The sequence below is a fragment of the Poecilia reticulata genome, chromosome 18, assembly GCF_904066995.2.
Source record: "Poecilia reticulata chromosome 18, P_reticulata-male-v2, whole genome shotgun sequence".
Classification (NCBI taxonomy): Eukaryota; Metazoa; Chordata; class Actinopteri; order Cyprinodontiformes; family Poeciliidae; genus Poecilia; species Poecilia reticulata.
This window is the reverse complement of record NC_088847.1, coordinates 29,247,935-29,266,498: the sequence shown is the minus strand read 5'-3', so window position 1 is coordinate 29,266,498 and position 18,564 is coordinate 29,247,935. Positions and strand designations below refer to the sequence as shown.

Below are 18,564 nucleotides of genomic sequence, written 5' to 3'. Positions count from 1 at the left end.
TGTGAAAACATGAAGGTCACTGAAGAAACGATTGGAAAAAACATTTAAAACACCAGAACAATAAAAGCATTCTGGTTATTGTCATACTTGTATGCAATGTCTCTATATAAAAAGCGACATAATATATATATTTTAAAGCTGATAAATTTAAATGATGTACTTAAAACTCATTTTCACTCACTGAACTGACTGAGCCACTGAAATAAACTTCATATTCCATGTTATTGAATGTGACTGTTTAAACATACTCCAGCATATGAATGTTTGAAATCCATTGGAATGAATTCAGCACAGATTGTAGAAAAATAGCCGAGTCACTGATTTCTACAACAGCAGTTTTAGCTGAAACAATGTAGGTGTAGTAGCAGGTTGTTGTCAGTAGGTAGCAGCACGAAATTATCATATCTGATATAAAGGCTTTTTATTAAACATTAAAAGTTTAATATAAACATTTTATTAAAACCTTTAGTAAATAAAAATTTTATGAAAACATTTAATAAAAAGCATTAAACTTCATAATGAATTGAAAAAACTTGAAAACATTAGTTTGTGTGTAATTATTTAATATTCTGCGTTTCAGTTTGGTGAACTGAGATAGTGAAATAAATAAATAATAATGGAAAAAGTTAAATGAATAAGGAGTTTACTCTAATGAGCTACCACTCTTTGCTACCAATGAAACATAAGTGATTTTCATTCAAACAGCACTTTATTCAATATTGCAAGTACAACAAAATATTATCAGGGATTTTTTTTTTGTTTTGTTTTTTTCACACTGATCTCTTCCAGGGTTGTCAAACTCCAGTCCTCAAGGGTCGGTGTCCTGCAACTTTTAGATGTGCCTCTGCTGCACCACACCTGAATAGAATAATCAGGTCATTAAGGCTCTGGAGAACCGAACTACACTAGGAGGAGGTAATTAAGCCATTTCATTCCAGCGTTTTGTACCTCTGGCACATCTAAAAACTGGAGGACAGCGGCCCTTGAGGACTGGAGTTTGACACCTGTGGTTCTAACTAAACACTCCCTCCCTACTTGTACTTGGTCTTGAGTTATCAAGCAGTTTGCAAGCATTATGTTTTACCACCATACAAAAAGAGTCACAGGTTACACATATAACTAATGAAACTATTTTCTAAATTTCCACTAACAATAAACCCATCAATAAAAGAGGAGACTCGCAGCAGAAAATTCAAAGCGGAACTAAAAATTATTTCCTGTTTCTTCAGTAAAGCCACTGAAGTGAAACACACAAAAGATAAAAACAAAGAACACGGGATACTCTTAGCTTTTCTTTTGTCAGTCGGTTGTGTGAAAACGGGTTTGAAGTTTAGCTAAATATGTGAATGTTTTTAATAAAAATGTCTGAGAGAGAGTTTATCAACGAGCAGGAAACTCCTGCTGAAGAAACATTCACAGAGTTGAAAGAAATCAACGTCAAGATCGAAGAAGAGATGGAGGATCAGCGCAGACCGCTGGATTTCACCCGGATACCGAAGATCGTCTTACACCGAATAGGTACGAAACACCTTCAGGTTTTACTGATACCGATGAGCCCATAGACATAATAAAAGAATAGACGCCTCATGGATATGAGGTTCCGTTTGTGTCAAAAATAAGTAGAAGTTATGTGTAGATGTCTATCGTCTTTGTTGCATGTAGATGTTGCATATATCTGTTATATATATACATATATATATGCTGCATATGTGTTCGCTGCATATGTAGTTCATTTCGTTGGTCCATTCTGTTGGTTCTTTTTTTTATTATTATTATTAAACATTTTTAACAACTGTACAGGATCACGTGGCTTGTATATAAAGGCGATAAGTCTTATAGGTTTATGGCACACAAAATTATAAGTTAACAATAATAATTAAAAAAAGTTAAATAAAATAAAAATAAATGAAATTTGTCAGACATCAGAGGAAAAGCAGAATGATGAGAACAAACAGAAAAAAACAAAGAGGCACTAGTTTTCAAATAAATTCACATCATTTTAGGCGTCCCAGAGCTCTAGTCCATGCTTGTTTTCCCTCAGCTTTAAAGATCTGTAGTTGTTGTCCATTAGAAGGTTGTGAAAGGCTGAAAAGTCAGGTGTTTTATTTCCCCATTTACAGGAGTGGATGAAGAATTTCGCACGGATCAGCAGGTTGTTAAGTATGAGGTCGGTTCTTAAAGCCAAGATATTTATAGTTGCTGACAAACTCAATTTGTGTTCCTACATCAGTTGTAAGCAGTGGAGGGATTTCTGGTAGTTTTCTAGAGCGTGAAAAAACCTTTGCTCAAGTTTTATCCTCATTCAAAACCAACTTCAGAGTTTGTAAGCAAGTTTGATCTGCATTAAAAGCAGTTTGCAAGTACTGCGTTTCCTGTACAAGTGATGAAGAATAGCAGTAAATTACTAAATCACCTGCATAAAGATGATTAAAAAACATTTGACAGATTTTCACACAAGTTATTTATATAAATGGAGAATCAAGGTGGGCCAAGAACTGAGCCCTGTGGGACGCCATTTAAAATCGTACCTATAGAAGAAGTGAAGCCGGCCAATTGAACTCTCTGGGTTCTGATCGACAGGTAATCAGCTGCCCACATGGTAGCTTGATGCGAGAGCCCAATGCTGTGTAGAATGTCAATTAAAAGCTTGTGATTTACTGTCAAATGCCTTTAATAAATCAATAAAGAGAGCAACACGATGCTTTTTGTTATCAAGAGCCTGAATAAGATCATTAATAACCTTTTGAGTGGCAGTAACAGTACTTTGTTTTTTCCTAAAACCAGACTGTACATTTTGTAAAACACAATTAAAATCTAAAAAATCTCCAATTGCTCTGTAACAAATGTTTCAAAAATGTTTGCTAGGATACATAGTTTATAAATTGGTCTGTAATTGTTTACCTGTGACGATTCTCCATTCTTGAATAGAGGCAAAACAAATGCTGATTTCCAGACACTAGGGATTTTATTAGAAATTAGAGGTGGATTAAAAATATGAGACAATGGCTCTGCTGTAAACTCTGCAGCTAATTTTAGAAAAAATGGATCCAGGTTATCTGGCCCAGCTGATTTATGTGGTGTCTGTTTTTCAATTCTCTGAGAACCTCAGCTGTACAAATAGGGGAAAAATTAAAAGTGGTGAAGTTACAATCATTATTCAAAAACTGCTCATCAGTATTTACATTTGGGCCGAATGAATTTAAATCCTCAAATAGAGAACCAACAGAAATAAATGCTCGTTAAAATAATTTAAAATTGCTAATTTATCGGACACCATTTTACTTTTTTTCCAAACAAAATTTGGAAAGTCACTCAGTGGCGCCTGCTCAGTAGCTGATTTCACTGTTTTCCAAAATATCTTTGGATCATTTAAAGTTTTTGTCATCTCGGCAAGGAAATAGTCCAACTTTGCTTTCTTAATTAATAAAGTACATTTATTCTGCAATTTTCTAAAATGGAGCCAGCTCTCCTCAGTATTGTTTTTTCTTGCCCAAGCTCCATCTCTTTGTTTACACAGAACCCCGATAGATGGGGAAAACCGTGGATTATTTCACCCCTTTGCCCTAATTTTACTTATAGGAGCATGTTTATTTATTAGTCTTAAAAACGCTTCATGGAAATACTGCCAGGCAAGGTCAACATTATCAAAAAGAGAGACCCTATTCCACTTAAAATGTAGCAAGTCATGAACAAAAGCTTACTCTTTTAGGCGTTTTAAATCTCTTTTGGTCAAGATACATGGCTTAGGTTTCGGTAACTTGAGATTTCTAACTGTACCTACAGCACAATGTTCACTAAGAACGTTTGCAAAAACTCTGTATATTTAACCCTGTATATTTATGTATTTATGTAGAGTGTTTGTCATTATTACATCATGGAGTGACGATTTTAGAGGGCATTTATTGTTAAGTTGGGTGGGGTAATTAATTAACGGGGTGATATTTAAAGAATCACAAATGGTTTTTAAGCTATCTCAAATGCTGTCAATCACTCTAGTTTTAAATCTAACAAAACAAATTAATTTTTATTCAGGTCGGCTAGATATTTGGACAAATTAAGGAGTGCATCACAGACAGCAGAATGTGATCGATAACACCTTATAACTGTGTATATAACGCTATAAAGTCATAATACTAATGGTCAGATAGTTACTTAGGAAGTAGAGACTTGGAGACGATTTGGTTTAAATATATAGTATTTTACTGCAAGTTACAGTGTGCTCCCATTATATAAGCGCAATCATTGTCTGTGTCCATAAGTATAGCAAATTATAAAGCTGCAACAGCGCCTCCTGCAGTCAGTGTGCAGTGGTCACAGAATATGGGGAAAAGTCCCAGTTTGCAAGAAGCAAATCTTTAAGAGGAGTTAATGTCGGCATATTTCCAAATGTTGGCACACTTGATGTCACTGCAGTTTTATCGCTGGTAAAATTATTAACCACATGCAGACATTGTAAAATCCAAATAAGGTAAATAAAAATTGCTCCAAAAGACGAACAATGGCAGAGATTTTATTATTTTATGGAGGCGTACGTGTTCGATAATGACCATTTTTATTTTAGTTTATGTTAAATAAAGTGAAGGGTTCATTGACTCACATTTTGAAGCTCTTGTTTTGTCTTTTTGTCCAGATCTCCCACAAAGCTGCTTGAGTAAAGAGGAGGAGGAGGTTCTGAATGAGCCCAGCAACCAGGAAAACTCCACTTTACATCAGGAGGAACCAGAACCTCTGCAGATAAAACGGGAACAAGAGGAACCAGAACCTCTGCAGATGAAACGGGAGCAAGAGGAACCAGAACCTCTGCAGATGAAACGGGAGCAAGAGGAACCAGAACCTCTGCAGATAAAACGGGAAAAAGAGGAACCAGAACCTCTGCAGATAAAACAGGAGCAAGAGGAACCAGAACCTCTGCAGATGAAACGGGAGCAAGAGGAACCAGAGCATCAACAGTTCAAAGAGGAAGAGAAGCAACTCTGCATCAGTCAGGATGAAGAGCAGCTTGTGCTGAAACGGGAGACTGATGACATGTTGGTGACCAAACAGAAAGGCAAAACTGAGACTTCAAAACAAAAAAAACACAAGAAAAGTCACCCAAAAAAAAAGCTATATTCTTGTAAAATTTGTGACAAAACATTTTCTCGAAATAATTCCTTGTTAACACACATGACAACTCACACGACAAAAAAACTTTTCACATGTTCCACCTGTGGAAAAGATTACCCTCACAAAAATCATCTCAATGATCACATGAGAATTCATACAGGGGAGAAACCGTACACATGTGCAGCTTGTGGAAAAAGTTTCCATCGAATCAGCATTTTAAACAGACACATGAAAATTCACTCGGGTGAGAGGCCTTACACTTGCACAACCTGTGGAAACAGTTTTATAACTAAATTTCAATTACATGATCACATGAAAATTCACACTGGTGAGAAGACTTTCTCATGTGGAACCTGTGGAAAATGTTTCCGGAGGAATCGTAACTTGGTTCGTCACATCAGAGTTCACACAGGTGAGAAGCCTTTCTCATGTGTAACCTGTGGAAAATGTTTCTCTTGTAAAAAAAGTTTAAATGTTCACATGAGAATTCACACTGGTGAGAAGCCTTACTCATGTGGGACCTGTGGAAAAAGCTTGTCTGATGAAAGAAGTTTAAATCATCACATGACGATTCACACTGGTGAGAAGCCTTACTCATGTGGGACATGTGGAAGAAGTTTCATTCATAAAAAAAGTTTAACTGCTCACATGAGAGTTCACACGGGTGAGAAGACAATCTCTTGTGGTACCTGTGGAAGAAATTACTTCAATAATTCTAAGTTAGTTGAGCACATGAGAACTCACACAGGTGAGAAACCTTTCTCATGTGGGACTTGTGGAAAAAGTTTCTCTTTTAAAAACAGCTTAAATGTTCACATAAGAACTCACACTGGTGAGAAACCTTTCTCATGTGAGATCTGTGGAAAAAGTTCAACTCATAAATATAGCTTAACTGCTCACATGAGAACTCACACAGGTGAGAAGCCGTTCTTATGTGGAACTTGTGGAAAAAGTTTCTCTTCTAAAAACAATTTGAATGTTCACATGAAAATTCACACAGGTGAGAAACCTTACTCATGTGGGACATGTGGAAAAAGTTTCTCTTATAAAAAATATTTAAATATTCACATGAGAACTCACACAGGTGAGAAACCTTTCTCATGTGAGACCTGTGGAAAAAGTTTAACTTATAAACACAGTTTAAAACTTCACATGAGAACTCACTCTGGCAAGAAACCTTTCTCATGTCTGATCTGTAGAAAAAGTTTAACTTCTAAATATAGCTTAACTGTTCACATGATGACTCACACAGGTGAGAAGCCGTTCTCATGTGGAACCTGTGGAAAATGTTTCATTCTTAAAAAAAGTTTATCTGTTCACATGAGAATTCACACAGGCGAGAAACCTTTCTCATGTGAGATCTGTGGAAAAAGTTTAACTTCTAAATACAGCTTAACTGTTCACATGATGACTCACACAGGTGAGAAGCCGTTCTCATGTGGAACCTGTGGAAAATGTTTCATTCTTCAAATAAATTTAACTGTTCACATGAGAATTCACACAGGTGAGAAACCTTTTTCATGTGGGACCTGTGGAAAATGTTTTGCTAGAAAACACCTTTTGCATTTTCACATGAAGACTCATACAAGTGAGAGTTCTTTCTCATGTGGGACCTGTGGAAAATGCTTTGCTTTTAGGTCTGTTTTACTTCATCACATGAGGACTCACAAGTGAGAAGTCCTTCTGTCATGTGGGATCTGTGGAAAAGGTTTTGCTCAAAAATACTATTTAACTTCTCACATCAGAATTCACACATGTGAGAAGTAGCGGCGCACTGATTTATCAGCCAGCCGATTAATCTATGTTGATTTCCTTAATTTTGGGAGATCAGCTGATTCTTGCATGTGAAGCTGGTCTGATCCCCCAATTTTATTGACCTCATCCACTGCTCTCTTCTACTTTCCGTTGAGAGGTTTGACTATTAGAGCACCCCAAAACAAAAACTGCAATCGGTGCACCCTTGGTGAATAGCAGGGAAAACGTTTTGTGTAGATCCAGTTTACTTCATCACAAGAAGATTCACACGGGTTAGAAGCCTTTCTGTTGTAGGTTCTGTAGAAAAGGTTTCACTCAAAAGAAATGTAACAGTTCACATGAGAACTCACACAGGTTTGATGGCACAATGTGAACCTCAAGTAAGATTCTTAGTAACCTGCTGTTTGGAAGTGGAGTAATTGCAGGGTTTGACTGCTTTCATATTTAGACTTCTAAAATTTTGGAATCTTTATTTTGTGTTTATGCTTTGTACTTATTTATTTTATTTCAATGATTTGGGGAAATGGATGCATTTATTTGACATGGTTTTAATGATTTTTCTTAGAAAATGTATTGATATGAATTTAATTTTAGATAGAAAAATTATTTAAACTTTTAATATAATTTTTAGGTAATAAATTATTCTGATGATACTGATCGTCTTTTTTTCTGTTTAGTAGAAAACATTAAATCAGGAAAACGTTTATATATACAGCAGCAGAGCTCATCTCTTCCTCCTTAACTTAGCATGAATTGCAATGAATTTTAATTTAACCGAGGAAAATATTCATTTTTCAATAAACACTTAACAGATAGTAAAGCTCAGGGATTATTATTCTATTTATTTAATATTCCCTGCTGGAACAATGTTCTTCCTGTGTATTTTCTTTTGAAGTATTTGGTAAACTACTGAAGTACTGAGTAACTGATCATAAAACCTGATTTAATATTCAAAATGTGTCCTCAGACAGCCAAAAGTATAAAAGTTATGTGAACATTCTGGTATTTTACAGAGTATTACCAAAAACATTTATATAAATAAGGAGTTAGGTTTGGAGGCTGGTTCTAGACCAGATTTACCACAGAGGTCAGGGTAGTCGGTGTTTTTTATGGCAACACTTGGAAAAGATTTAAACAACATAAACCAGAGCAATATTTCATCATTTGATATAATCAGTGAGCCAAAGAGTCACTTGTGTCTCCAGAGGTTGCAGATCCCTGGAAGATGGAACAGCAGCTAAAGGTGCAGCACCATAATTTTTATGGTTATTGTCATACTTATATGCAATATCCATATGTAAAAAGAGACAACAAATACATAAATTTTAAACCTGGCAAATTTAAATGATGTGGTAAAAACTCTTTTTCACGCACTGAATTGACTGAGCCACTGAAATAAACTTCATATTCCATGTTATTGAATGTGACTGTTTAAACATACTCCAGCATATAAATGTTTGAAATCCATTGGAATGAATTCAGCACAGATTGTAGAAAAATAGCTGAGTCACTGATTTCTACAACAGCAGTTTTAGCTGAAACAATGTAGGTTTAGTAGCAGGTTGTTGTCAGTAGGTGGTAGAACGAAAGTATATCTGATATAAAGGCTTTTTTATTAAACATTAAAAGTTTATTATAAACATTTTATAAAAAACTTTAGCAAATGAAGCTTTTTGAAGAAACAATTAATAAAAAAACATAAAACTTCATAACAAAAAACTTAAACATTAGTTTGTGTGTAATTATTTAATACTGTGTTTCACTCAGGTGAACTGAGGTAGTGAAATAAATGAATAATAATGGAAAAAATTAAATAAATAAGAAGGAGTTTACTCTAATGAGCTATCACTCTTAGCTACCAAGGAGACATAAGTGATTTTCATTCTATCAGCACTTTATTCAATATTGTAAGAACAACCTAACAATATTCTCAGTGCTTTTTCTTTTCCTTTTTTATCCCAGACTGGGTGTCAAACTCCAGTCCTCAAGGGTCGGTGTCCTGCAACTTTTAGATGTGCCTCTGCTGCACCACACCTGAATAGAATAATCAGGTCATTAAGGCTCTGGAGAACCGAACTACACTAGGAGGAGGTAATTAAGCCATTTCATTCCAGCGTTTTGTACCTCTGGCACATCTAAAAACTGGAGGACAGCGGCCCTTGAGGACTGGAGTTTGACACCTGTGGTTCTAACTAAACACTCCCTCCCTACTTGTACTTGGTCTTGAGTTATCAAGCAGTTTGCAAGCATTATGTTTTACCACCATACAAAAAGAGTCACAGGTTACACATATAACTAATGAAACTATTTTCTAAATTTCCACTAACAATAAACCCATCAATAAAAGAGGAGACTCGCAGCAGAAAATTCAAAGCGGAACTAAAAATAATTTCCTGTTTCTTCAGTAAAGTCACTGAAGTGAAACACACAAAATATAAAAACAAAGAACACGGGATACTCTTAGCTTTTCTTTTGTCAGTCGGTTGTGTGAAAACGGGTTTGAAGTTTAGCTAAATATGTGAATGTTTTAAATAAAAATGTCTGAGAGAGAGTTTATCAACGAGCAGGAAACTCCTGCTGAAGAAACATTCACAGAGTTGAAAGAAATCAACGTCAAGATCGAAGAAGAGATGGAGGATCAGCGCAGACCGCTGGATTTCACCCGGATACCGAAGACCGTCTTACACCGAATAGGTACGAAACACCTTCAGGTTTTACTGATACCGATGAGCCCATAGAGATAATAAAAGAATAGACGCCTCATGGATATGAGGTTGCTCTATGTTGTTGTTATGTGTCATTGGTAGATGTCGTTGCTCTATGTTGCATGTAGATGTTGCATATGTCTGTTATATATTTCTATGTTGTCGTTCATGTCGTTGGTCCGTGTTGCTATTGCCTGTTCTCTTTGCCATTATAAAGTCTTGAAGTAGGTCATGTCTGATCAAAGTGTTTATTAGATATTACAAAAATGTTGGTCTTTTAATATCAGTGGTTTCAAAATACTTAGATTTCTACTTCGTAGTGTCTTTATGCATTAGTCAGGGCAGCTAACGAGGTTGATGGTGCTATGCGCGGCTTTCCGTTTTTTTTTTCTTTTTAAATCTAATATATTTGGGAAGGAGTTTCACTTTCAGAAAGTATTTGAACTTCTCTCTCATTTACTGAAGCACAACTCAGTTTTTAACAAATTCTGTAGTTTTCAGTGTACTTCTAAATCTGTTCCTTAGTCGCATCATTTCGGGCCTGCTACTGCCTCTAATGGCGTGGGGTGGTAACACAACTAATATAATTACTAAATCATAATACCACGACGTCTTTATTATTTACTATTAATTCGGCATTACGAAATTAATACTAAAACATGCCAGTAAGATAAATTACTGGCATTTTTGCCAGTAAAAGATAAAATATAAATTCTTATCAAACTACATATTTTTTCATTTTCTTAAGCATGTACAGCTAATTAAATGACAAACAATACTTTCATATGTTATAAATAATATCTATATAACTCCATCAATAATAGGAGGAACAAAGGAAATGAGACATGAAAAACATGATCAACTATAATAAAACTACAATTTCCAATGTAAGAGAAATTTAATTGGGCAAAAGTCAATAACAAACGAATGAATTAGGTTAACAGAAGAATAACCAGGGTTGTTAAACAGATACTTGCAAAAATTGATATTTTTGTTTTTATGATGCAATGTATATTATTGTGAGAGACTTTTTGTTGGTAGAGTTGTATAGGAAAAAATAAGATGAAAATGATTTAATCTGTTACGGTGGAACTTTTCTTTCGACTCTAAAACGATAAATCAGATTCATAGATTCACATTATCAACAATTTGTGAATATAGCAAAAATACGTGGCACGCTATTAGTAAATGTTATTTAGTTTGGTTAAAAATAATTATTACACCATCACTAAATAAATTCCAATAGATGTTCTTGGTTTCCATAGGAACACAGTAACACCTTTATGAACTCAGGTTCAAACTGATGAATAAAGACGATGGATGCTCTCTGCTGAAATATTTCTTACCGTCTTTCATGTTCTTTCAGCAAACAGTTGAGACAGAGTTGTTTTTGGTTTCACCATTATTTACCTGCTGTTATACCTGCCATTCAAATTATTCTTAAAAGATTGTCTTAAAAATCTTTAAGACAAAGATGTTTGTCTTAAAGATCAAAATTTTGGATTTTACAATACATATGCAATTAAAATCCAAATAAGGTAAATAAATTGTAGTTTTTCATTAATGTGAAGGGTTCATTGACTCACATTTTGAAGCTTTTGTTTTGTCTTTTTGTCCAGATCTCCCAACAAGCTGCTTGTGTAAAGAGGAGGAGGTTCTGAACGAGCCCAGCAACCAGGAAAACTCCACTTTACATCAGGAGGAACCAGAACCTCTGCAGTTGGAACGGGAGCAAGAGGAACCAGAACCTCTGCAGAAGAAACGGGAGCAAGAGGAACCAGAACCTCTGCAGATAAAACGGGAGCAAGAGGAACCAGAACCTCTGCAGATAAAACGGGAGCAAGAGGAACCAGAACCTCTGCAGATAAAACGGGAGCAAGAGGAACCAGAACCTCTGCAGATAAAACGGGAGCAAGAGGAACCAGAACCTCTGCAGAAGAAACGGGAGCAAGAGGAACCAGAACCTCTGCAGATAAAACGGGAGCAAGAGGAACCAGAACCTCTGCAGATAAAACGGGAGCAAGATGAACCAGAACCTCTGCAGATAAAAGAGGAAGAGAAGCAACTCTGCATCAGTCAGGATGAAGAGCAGCTCGTGCTGAAACGGGAGACTGATGACATGTTGGTGAACAAACAGAAAGGCAAAACTGAGACTTCAAAACAAAACAAGCACAAGAAAGCTCACCCAAACCAAAAACTATATTCTTGTAAAATTTGTGACAAAACATTTTCTCGAAATAATTCCTTTATGACACACATGACAACTCACACGACTAAGAAACTTTTCACATGTACCACCTGTGGAAAAGATTACACTCACAAAAATCATCTCAATGATCACATGAGAATTCATACAAGGGAGAAACCGTACACATGTTCAGCTTGTGGAAAAAGTTACCATCGAATCAGCATTTTAAACAGACACATGAAAATTCACTCGGGTGAGAGGCCTTACACTTGCACGACCTGTGGAAACAGTTTTGTATCTAATTCTCATTTACTTGATCACATGAAAATTCACACTGGTGAGAAGCCTTTCTCTTGTGAGACCTGTGGAAAATGTTTCCGTAGGAATTATGACTTGGTTAGTCACATCAGAGTTCACACAGGCGAGAAGCCTTTCTCATGTGGAACCTGTGGAAAATGTTTCATTCTTAAAAAAAGGTTATCTGTTCACATGAGAATTCACACAGGCGAGAAACCTTTCTCATGTGAGATCTGTGGAAAAAGTGTAACTTCTAAATCTAGCTTAACTGTTCACATGATGACTCACACAGGTGAGAAGCCATTCTCATGTGGAACCTGTGGAAAATGTTTCATTCTTAAAATAAATTTAACTGCTCACATGAGAATTCACACAGGTGAGAAGCCTTTCTCATGTGGAACCTGTGGAAAAGGTTTCTCTTGTAAAAAAAGTTTAAATGTTCACATGAGAATTCACACTGGTGAGAAGCCTTACTCATGTGAGACCTGTGGAAAAAGTTTGTCTGATGAAAGAAGTTTAAATCATCACATGACAATTCACACTGGTGAGAAGCCTTACTCATGTGAGATTTGTGGAAAAAGTTTAACTCATAAATGTAGCTTAACTGCTCACATGAGAACTCACACAGGTGAGAAACCTTACTCATGTGGGACATGTGGAAAAAGTTTCTCTTATAAAACATATTTAAATATTCACATGAGAACTCACACAGGTGAGAAACCTTTCTCATGTGGGACCTGTGGAAAAAGTTTAACTTATAAACACAGTTTAAAACGTCACATGAGAACTCACTCTGGCAAGAAACCTTTCTCATGTCTGATTTGTAGAAAAAGTTTAACTTCTAAATCTAGCTTAACTGTTCACTTGATGACTCACACAGGTGAGAAACGTTTCTCATGTGAGATCTGTGGAAAAAGTTTAACTTCTAAATCTAGCTTAACTGTTCACATGATGACTCACACAGGTGAGAAGCCCTTCTCATGTGGAACCTGTGGAAAAGGTTTCTCTTGTAAAAAAAGTTTAAATGTTCACATGAGAATTCACACTGGTGAGAAGCCTTACTCATGTGAGACCTGTGGAAAAAGTTTGTCTGATGAAAGAAGTTTAAATCATCACATGACAATTCACACTGGTCAGAAGCCTTACTTATGTGAGATCTGTGGAAAAGGTTTAACTCATAAATATAGCTTAACTGCTCACATGAGAACTCACACAGGTGAGAAGCCGTTCTTATGTGGAACCTGTGGAAAAAGTTTCTCTTCTAAATGCAATTTAAATGTTCACATGAAAATTCACACAGGTGAGAAACCTTACTCATGTGGGACATGTGGAAAAAGTTTCTCTTATAAAACATATTTAAATATTCACATGAGAACTCACACAGGTGAGAAACCTTTCTCATGTGGGACCTGTGGAAAAAGTTTAACTTATAAACACAGTTTAAAACTTCACATGAGAACTCACTCTGGCAAGAAACCTTTCTCATGTCTGATCTGTAGAAAAAGTTTAACTTCTAAATATAGCTTAACTGTTCACATGATGACTCACACAGGTGAGAAGCCATTCTCATGTGGAACCTGTGGAAAAGGTTTCCCTTGTAAAAAAAGTTTAAATGTTCACATGAGAAGTCACACTGGTGAGAAGCCTTTCTCATGTGAGATCTGTGGAAAAAGTTTCACTTCTAAATCTAGCTTATCTGTTCACATGAGAATTCACACAGGCGAGAAACCTTTCTCATGTGAGATCTGTGGAAAAAGTTTAACTTCTAAATACAGCTTAACTGTTCACATGATTAGTTAATAGTATTATTAATTAATAGTAAATCATGCCAGTAAGATAAATTACTGGCATTTTTGCCAGTAAAAGATAATTCATATTTTATCTTATCAAACTATATTTCATTTTCTTAAGCATGTACAGCTAATTAAATGACAAACAATACTTTCATACTTTATAAATAATATCTATATAACTCCATCAATAACAGGAGGAACAAAGGAAATGAGACATGAGAAATATGATCAACTATAATAAAACTATAATTTGCAATGTAAGAAAAATTTAATTCAACAAAAGTCAATGAACAAATGAGTTAAGAACAGAGAAATAACCAGGGTTGTTAAACAGATACTAGCAAAAATTCATATTTTTGTTTTTATGATGCCATGTTTAATATTATGAGACTTTTTGTTGATAGAGTTGTATAGGAAAAAATAAGAGGAAAATTATTTAATCTATTAAGGTGGAAATTTTCCTGTGACTCTAAAACAATAAATAAAAATTCATTGAATCACATTATCAACAATTTGTGAATAGAGCAGAAGCTTGTAGCACGCTATAGGTGTAATCTTTTATTTTGGTTAAGAAAAGTTTTGCACAGTCGATAAATAACTTCTAACAGATGTTAACAGATGGCAAGAGGAACCAGAACACAGTAACACCTTCATGAACTCAGAGGTTCAAACTGATGAATAAAGACGATGGATGCTCTCTGCTGAAATATTTCTTGCCGTCTTTCATGTTCTTTCAGCAAACGGTTGAGACAGAGTTGTTTTTGGCTTCACCATTATTTACCTGCTGTTATACCTGCCATTCAAATTATTCTTAAAAGATTGTCTTAAAAATCTTTAAGACAAAGATGTTTGTCTAAAAGATAAAAATGTTGGATTTTACAATACATGTGCATTTAAAATCCAATAAGGTAAATAAAAATTGCTCCAAAAGACTAAATATGGCAATAATTTTATATATTTAGGGACGCGCACATGTTCGCTGAAGACTATTTTTATTTTAGTTTTTAATTATTGTGAAGGGTTCATTGACTCACATTTTGAAGCTTTTGTTTTGTCTTTTTGTCCAGATCTCCCAACAAGCTGCTGGAGTAAAGAGGAGGAGGTTCTGAACGAGCCCAGCAACCAGGAAAACTCCACTTTACATCAGGAGGAACCAGAACCTCTGCAGTTGGAACAGGAGCAAAAGGAACCAGAACCTCTGCAGATGAAACAGGAGCAAGAGGAACCAGAACCTCTGCAGATGAAACGGGAGCAAGAGGAACCAGAACCTCTGCAGATGAAACGGGAGCAAGAGGAACCAGAACCTCTGCAGATGAAACGGGAGCAAGAGGAACCAGAACCTCTGCAGATGAAACGGGAGCAAGAGGAACCAGAACTTCTGCAGATGAAATGGGAGCAAGAGGAACCAGAAAATGAACACATGAAACGGGAGCAAGAGGAACCAGAACATCAACAGTTCAAAGAGGAAGAGAAGCAACTCTGCATCAGTCACGATGAAGAGCAGCTTGTGCTGAAACGGGAGACCGATGACATGTTGGTGAACAAACAGAAAGGCAAAACTGAGACTTCAAAACAAAAAAAACACAAGAAAGGTCACCCAAAACAAAAACTATATTCTTGTAAAATTTGTGACAAAACATTTTCTCGAAATAAGTCCTTTATGACACACATGACAGCTCACACCACTAAGAAACCTTTCGCATGTTCCACCTGTGGAAAACATTACCCTCACAAAAATCGTCTCAATGATCACATGAGAACTCATACAGGGGAAAAACCATACACATGTGCAGCTTGTGGAAAAAGTTTCCATCGAATCAGCATTTTAAACGGACACATGAGAATTCACTCGGGTGAGAGGCCTTACACGTGCACAACCTGTGGAAATAGTTTTGTATCTAATTCTCATTTACTTGATCACATGACAATTCACACTGGTGAGAAGCCTTTCTCTTGTGAGACCTGTGGAAAATGTTTCCGGAGGAATCCTGACTTGGTTAGTCACTTCAGAGTTCACACTGGTGAGAAGCCTTTCTCTTGTGAGAACTGTGGAAAAAGTTTCCAGAGGAAACCTGACTTGGTTAGGCATTTCAAAGTTCACACAGGTGAGAAGCCTTTCGCTTGTGGGACCTGTGGAAAAAGTTTCCAGAGGAATCCTGACTTGGTTAGGCATATCAGAGTTCACACTGGTGAGAAGCCTTTCTCATGTGAAACCTGTGGTAAAAGTTTCACTAATAAAAGATATGCAACTTTTCACATGAGAACTCACACAGGTGAGAAACCTTTCTCATGTGGGACCTGCGGAAAAAGTTTTGCTAGACAAGACCATTTACATTGTCACTTGAAGACTCATACAGGCGAGAAACCTTTCTCATGTGGTACATGTGGAAAAAGTTTCACTCAAAAATGCCATTTAACTTCTCACATCAGAATTCACACATATGAGAAGTAGCGGCGCACTGATTTATCAGCCAGCTGATTAATCTATGTTGTTTTCCTTAATTTTGGGAGATCAGCTGATTCTTGCATGTGAAGCTGGTCTGATCCCCCAATTTTATTGACCTCATCCACTGCTCTCTTCTACTTTCCGTTGAGAGGTTTGACTATTAGAGCGCCCTAAAACAAAAACTGCAATCGGTGCACCCTTGGTGAAAAGCCAGGAAAATGTTTTGTGTAGATCCAGTTTACTTCATCAAAAGAAGATTCACACGGGTTAGAAGCCTTTCTGTTGTAGTTCCTGTAGAAAAGGTTTCACTCAAAAGAAATGTAACAGTTCACATGAGAACTCACACAGGTTTGATGGCACAATGTGAACCTCAAGTAAGATTCTTAGTAACCTGCTGTTTGGAAGTGGAGTAATTGCAGGGAACACCGTTCACATGTGCAGCTTGTGGAAAAAGTTTCCATCAAAACGGCACTTTAAACAAACACATGAGAATTCACTCGGACAAGAGGCCTTACACATGCACAACCTGTGGGAAAAGTTTTGTGTCTAACTGTCAGTTACTTGATCACATGAAAATTCACACAGGTGTGAAGCCTTTCTCTTGTGGGACTTGTGGAAAATGTTTCACTCTTAAAAAAAGATTAACTGCTCACATGAGATTTCACACGGGTCAGAACACTATTTCTTGTGTCACTTGTGGAAGAAATTTCTTGTATAAATCTAAATTAGTTGACCACATGAGAACTCACACGGGTGAGAAACCTTTCTCATGTGGGACCTGTGGAAAAAAGTTCTCTTATAAACGCAGTTTAAATCTTCACATGAGAACTCACACTGGTGAGAAACCTTTCTCCTGTGAGATCTGTGAAAAAAGTTTTACTTATAAAAATAGCTTAGCTGCTCACGTGATAACTCACACAGGTGAGAAACCTTTCCCATGTGGGACCTGTGGAAAAAAGTTATCTTATAAACACAATTTAATTATTCACATGCGAACTCACACAGGTGAGAAATCTTTCCCATGTGGGACCTGTGGAAAAAAGTTTCACTTGTAAAAAAAGATTAACTGCTCACTTGGGAGTTCACACGGGTTAGAAGACCATTTCTTGTGGCACTTGTGGAAGAAATTTCTTGTATAAATCTAACTTAGTTGACCACATGAGAACTCACACAGGTGAGAAACCTTTCTCATGTGGGACCTGTGGAAAAAAGTTCTCTTATAAACACAGTTTAAATATTCACATGGGAACTCACACTGGTGAGAAACCTTTCTCATGTGGGACCTGTGGAAAAAGTTTTTCTTATAAAAATTTTTTAAATCTTCACATGGGAACTCACACTGGTAAGAAACCTTTCTCATGTGGGACCTGTGGAAAAACATTCACTCAAAAATACTATTTAACTTCTCACATCAGAATTCACACATGTGAGAAGTAGCGGTGCACTGATTTATAAGTCAGCTGATTAATATACATTTTCCTTAGTTGTGGGAGATCAGCTGATTCTTGCATGTGAAGCTGGTCTGATCCCCCAATTTTATTGACCTCATCCACTGCTCTCTTCTGCTCTCTGTTGAGAGGTGTGACTATTAGAGCGTCCTAAAACAAAAACTGTAATCGGTGCACCCTTAGTGAAAAGCCAGGAAAATGTTTTGTGTAGATCCAGTTTACTTCATCACAAGAAGATTCACATGGGTTAGAAGCCTTTCTGTTGTAGGTTCTGTAGAAAAGGTTTCACTCAAAAGAAATGTAACAGTTCACATGAGAACTCACACAGGTTTGATGGCACAATGTGAACCTCAAGTAAGATTCTTAGTAACCTGCTGTTTGGAAGTGGAGTAATTGCAGGGTTTGACTGCTTTCAGATTTAGACTTCTAAAGTTTTGGAATCTTTATTGTGTGTTTATCCTTTGTACTTATTTATTTTATTTCAATGATTTGGGGAAATGGATGTATTAATTTGACATGGTTTTAATGGTTTTTCTGCTTAGAAAATGTATTGATGATATGGATTGAATTTTAGAAAAATAATTTAAATTTTAATATAACTTTTAGGTAATAAATTATTATACTGATGATACTGATGGTCTTTTTCTTTTTTCTGTTTAGTAGAAAATATTAAATCGAGAAAACGTTTATATATACAGCAGCAGAGCTCATCTCTTCCTCCTTAACTTGGCATGAATTGCAATTAATTTTAATTTAACTGAGGAAAATATTCATTTTTCAATAAACACTTAACAGATAATAAAGCTTGTCATGATTGAATGAATTATCT

General features: G+C 36.1%; 3 protein-coding genes across 3 annotated transcripts; all 3 read left to right on the top strand.

Annotated features, from left to right (window-relative positions):
* The first annotated feature begins 819 nt into the window (after window positions 1-819).
* On the top strand, window positions 820-7,430 carry LOC145548501 (uncharacterized). The gene is made up of 2 exons (XM_081598985.1): window positions 820-1,518; window positions 4,631-7,430. Exons 1-2 carry the CDS (start codon window positions 1,347-1,349, stop codon window positions 6,775-6,777), a joined length of 2,319 nt encoding a protein of 772 aa, XP_081455111.1. The 5' UTR covers window positions 820-1,346; the 3' UTR covers window positions 6,778-7,430.
* A 1,866-nt stretch (window positions 7,431-9,296) lies between these two features.
* Window positions 9,297-16,702, top strand: LOC145548506 (uncharacterized). Its single transcript, XM_081598990.1, has 2 exons — window positions 9,297-9,552; window positions 14,909-16,702. The coding sequence occupies exons 1-2, from the start codon at window positions 9,396-9,398 to the stop codon at window positions 16,291-16,293; spliced, it is 1,542 nt and encodes a 513-aa protein (XP_081455116.1). The 5' UTR covers window positions 9,297-9,395; the 3' UTR covers window positions 16,294-16,702.
* A 52-nt stretch (window positions 16,703-16,754) lies between these two features.
* Window positions 16,755-18,362, top strand: LOC108166047 (uncharacterized). The gene is made up of 2 exons (XM_081598993.1): window positions 16,755-17,208; window positions 17,462-18,362. The coding sequence occupies exons 1-2, from the start codon at window positions 16,773-16,775 to the stop codon at window positions 17,722-17,724; spliced, it is 699 nt and encodes a 232-aa protein (XP_081455119.1). The 5' UTR covers window positions 16,755-16,772; the 3' UTR covers window positions 17,725-18,362.
* The last annotated feature ends 202 nt before the right edge of the window (window positions 18,363-18,564 follow it).

What these genes read in the sequence shown, in the direction of transcription:
- LOC145548501 (XM_081598985.1), top strand. Translation starts at nt 1,347, where the DNA reads ATGTTTTTAATAAAAATGTCTGAGAGAGAGTTTATCAACGAGCAGGAA. An exon ending in GATCGTCTTACACCGAATAG is followed by an intron (nt 1,519 to 4,630) that starts GTACGAAACACC and finishes CTTTTTGTCCAG; the next exon opens with ATCTCCCACAAAGCTGCTTG.
- LOC108166047 (XM_081598993.1), top strand. Translation starts at nt 16,773, where the DNA reads ATGAGAATTCACTCGGACAAGAGGCCTTACACATGCACAACCTGTGGG. An exon ending in TCACGTGATAACTCACACAG is followed by an intron (nt 17,209 to 17,461) that starts GTGAGAAACCTT and finishes GAACTCACACAG; the next exon opens with GTGAGAAACCTTTCTCATGT.
- LOC145548506 (XM_081598990.1), top strand. Translation starts at nt 9,396, where the DNA reads ATGTCTGAGAGAGAGTTTATCAACGAGCAGGAAACTCCTGCTGAAGAA. An exon ending in GACCGTCTTACACCGAATAG is followed by an intron (nt 9,553 to 14,908) that starts GTACGAAACACC and finishes CTTTTTGTCCAG; the next exon opens with ATCTCCCAACAAGCTGCTGG.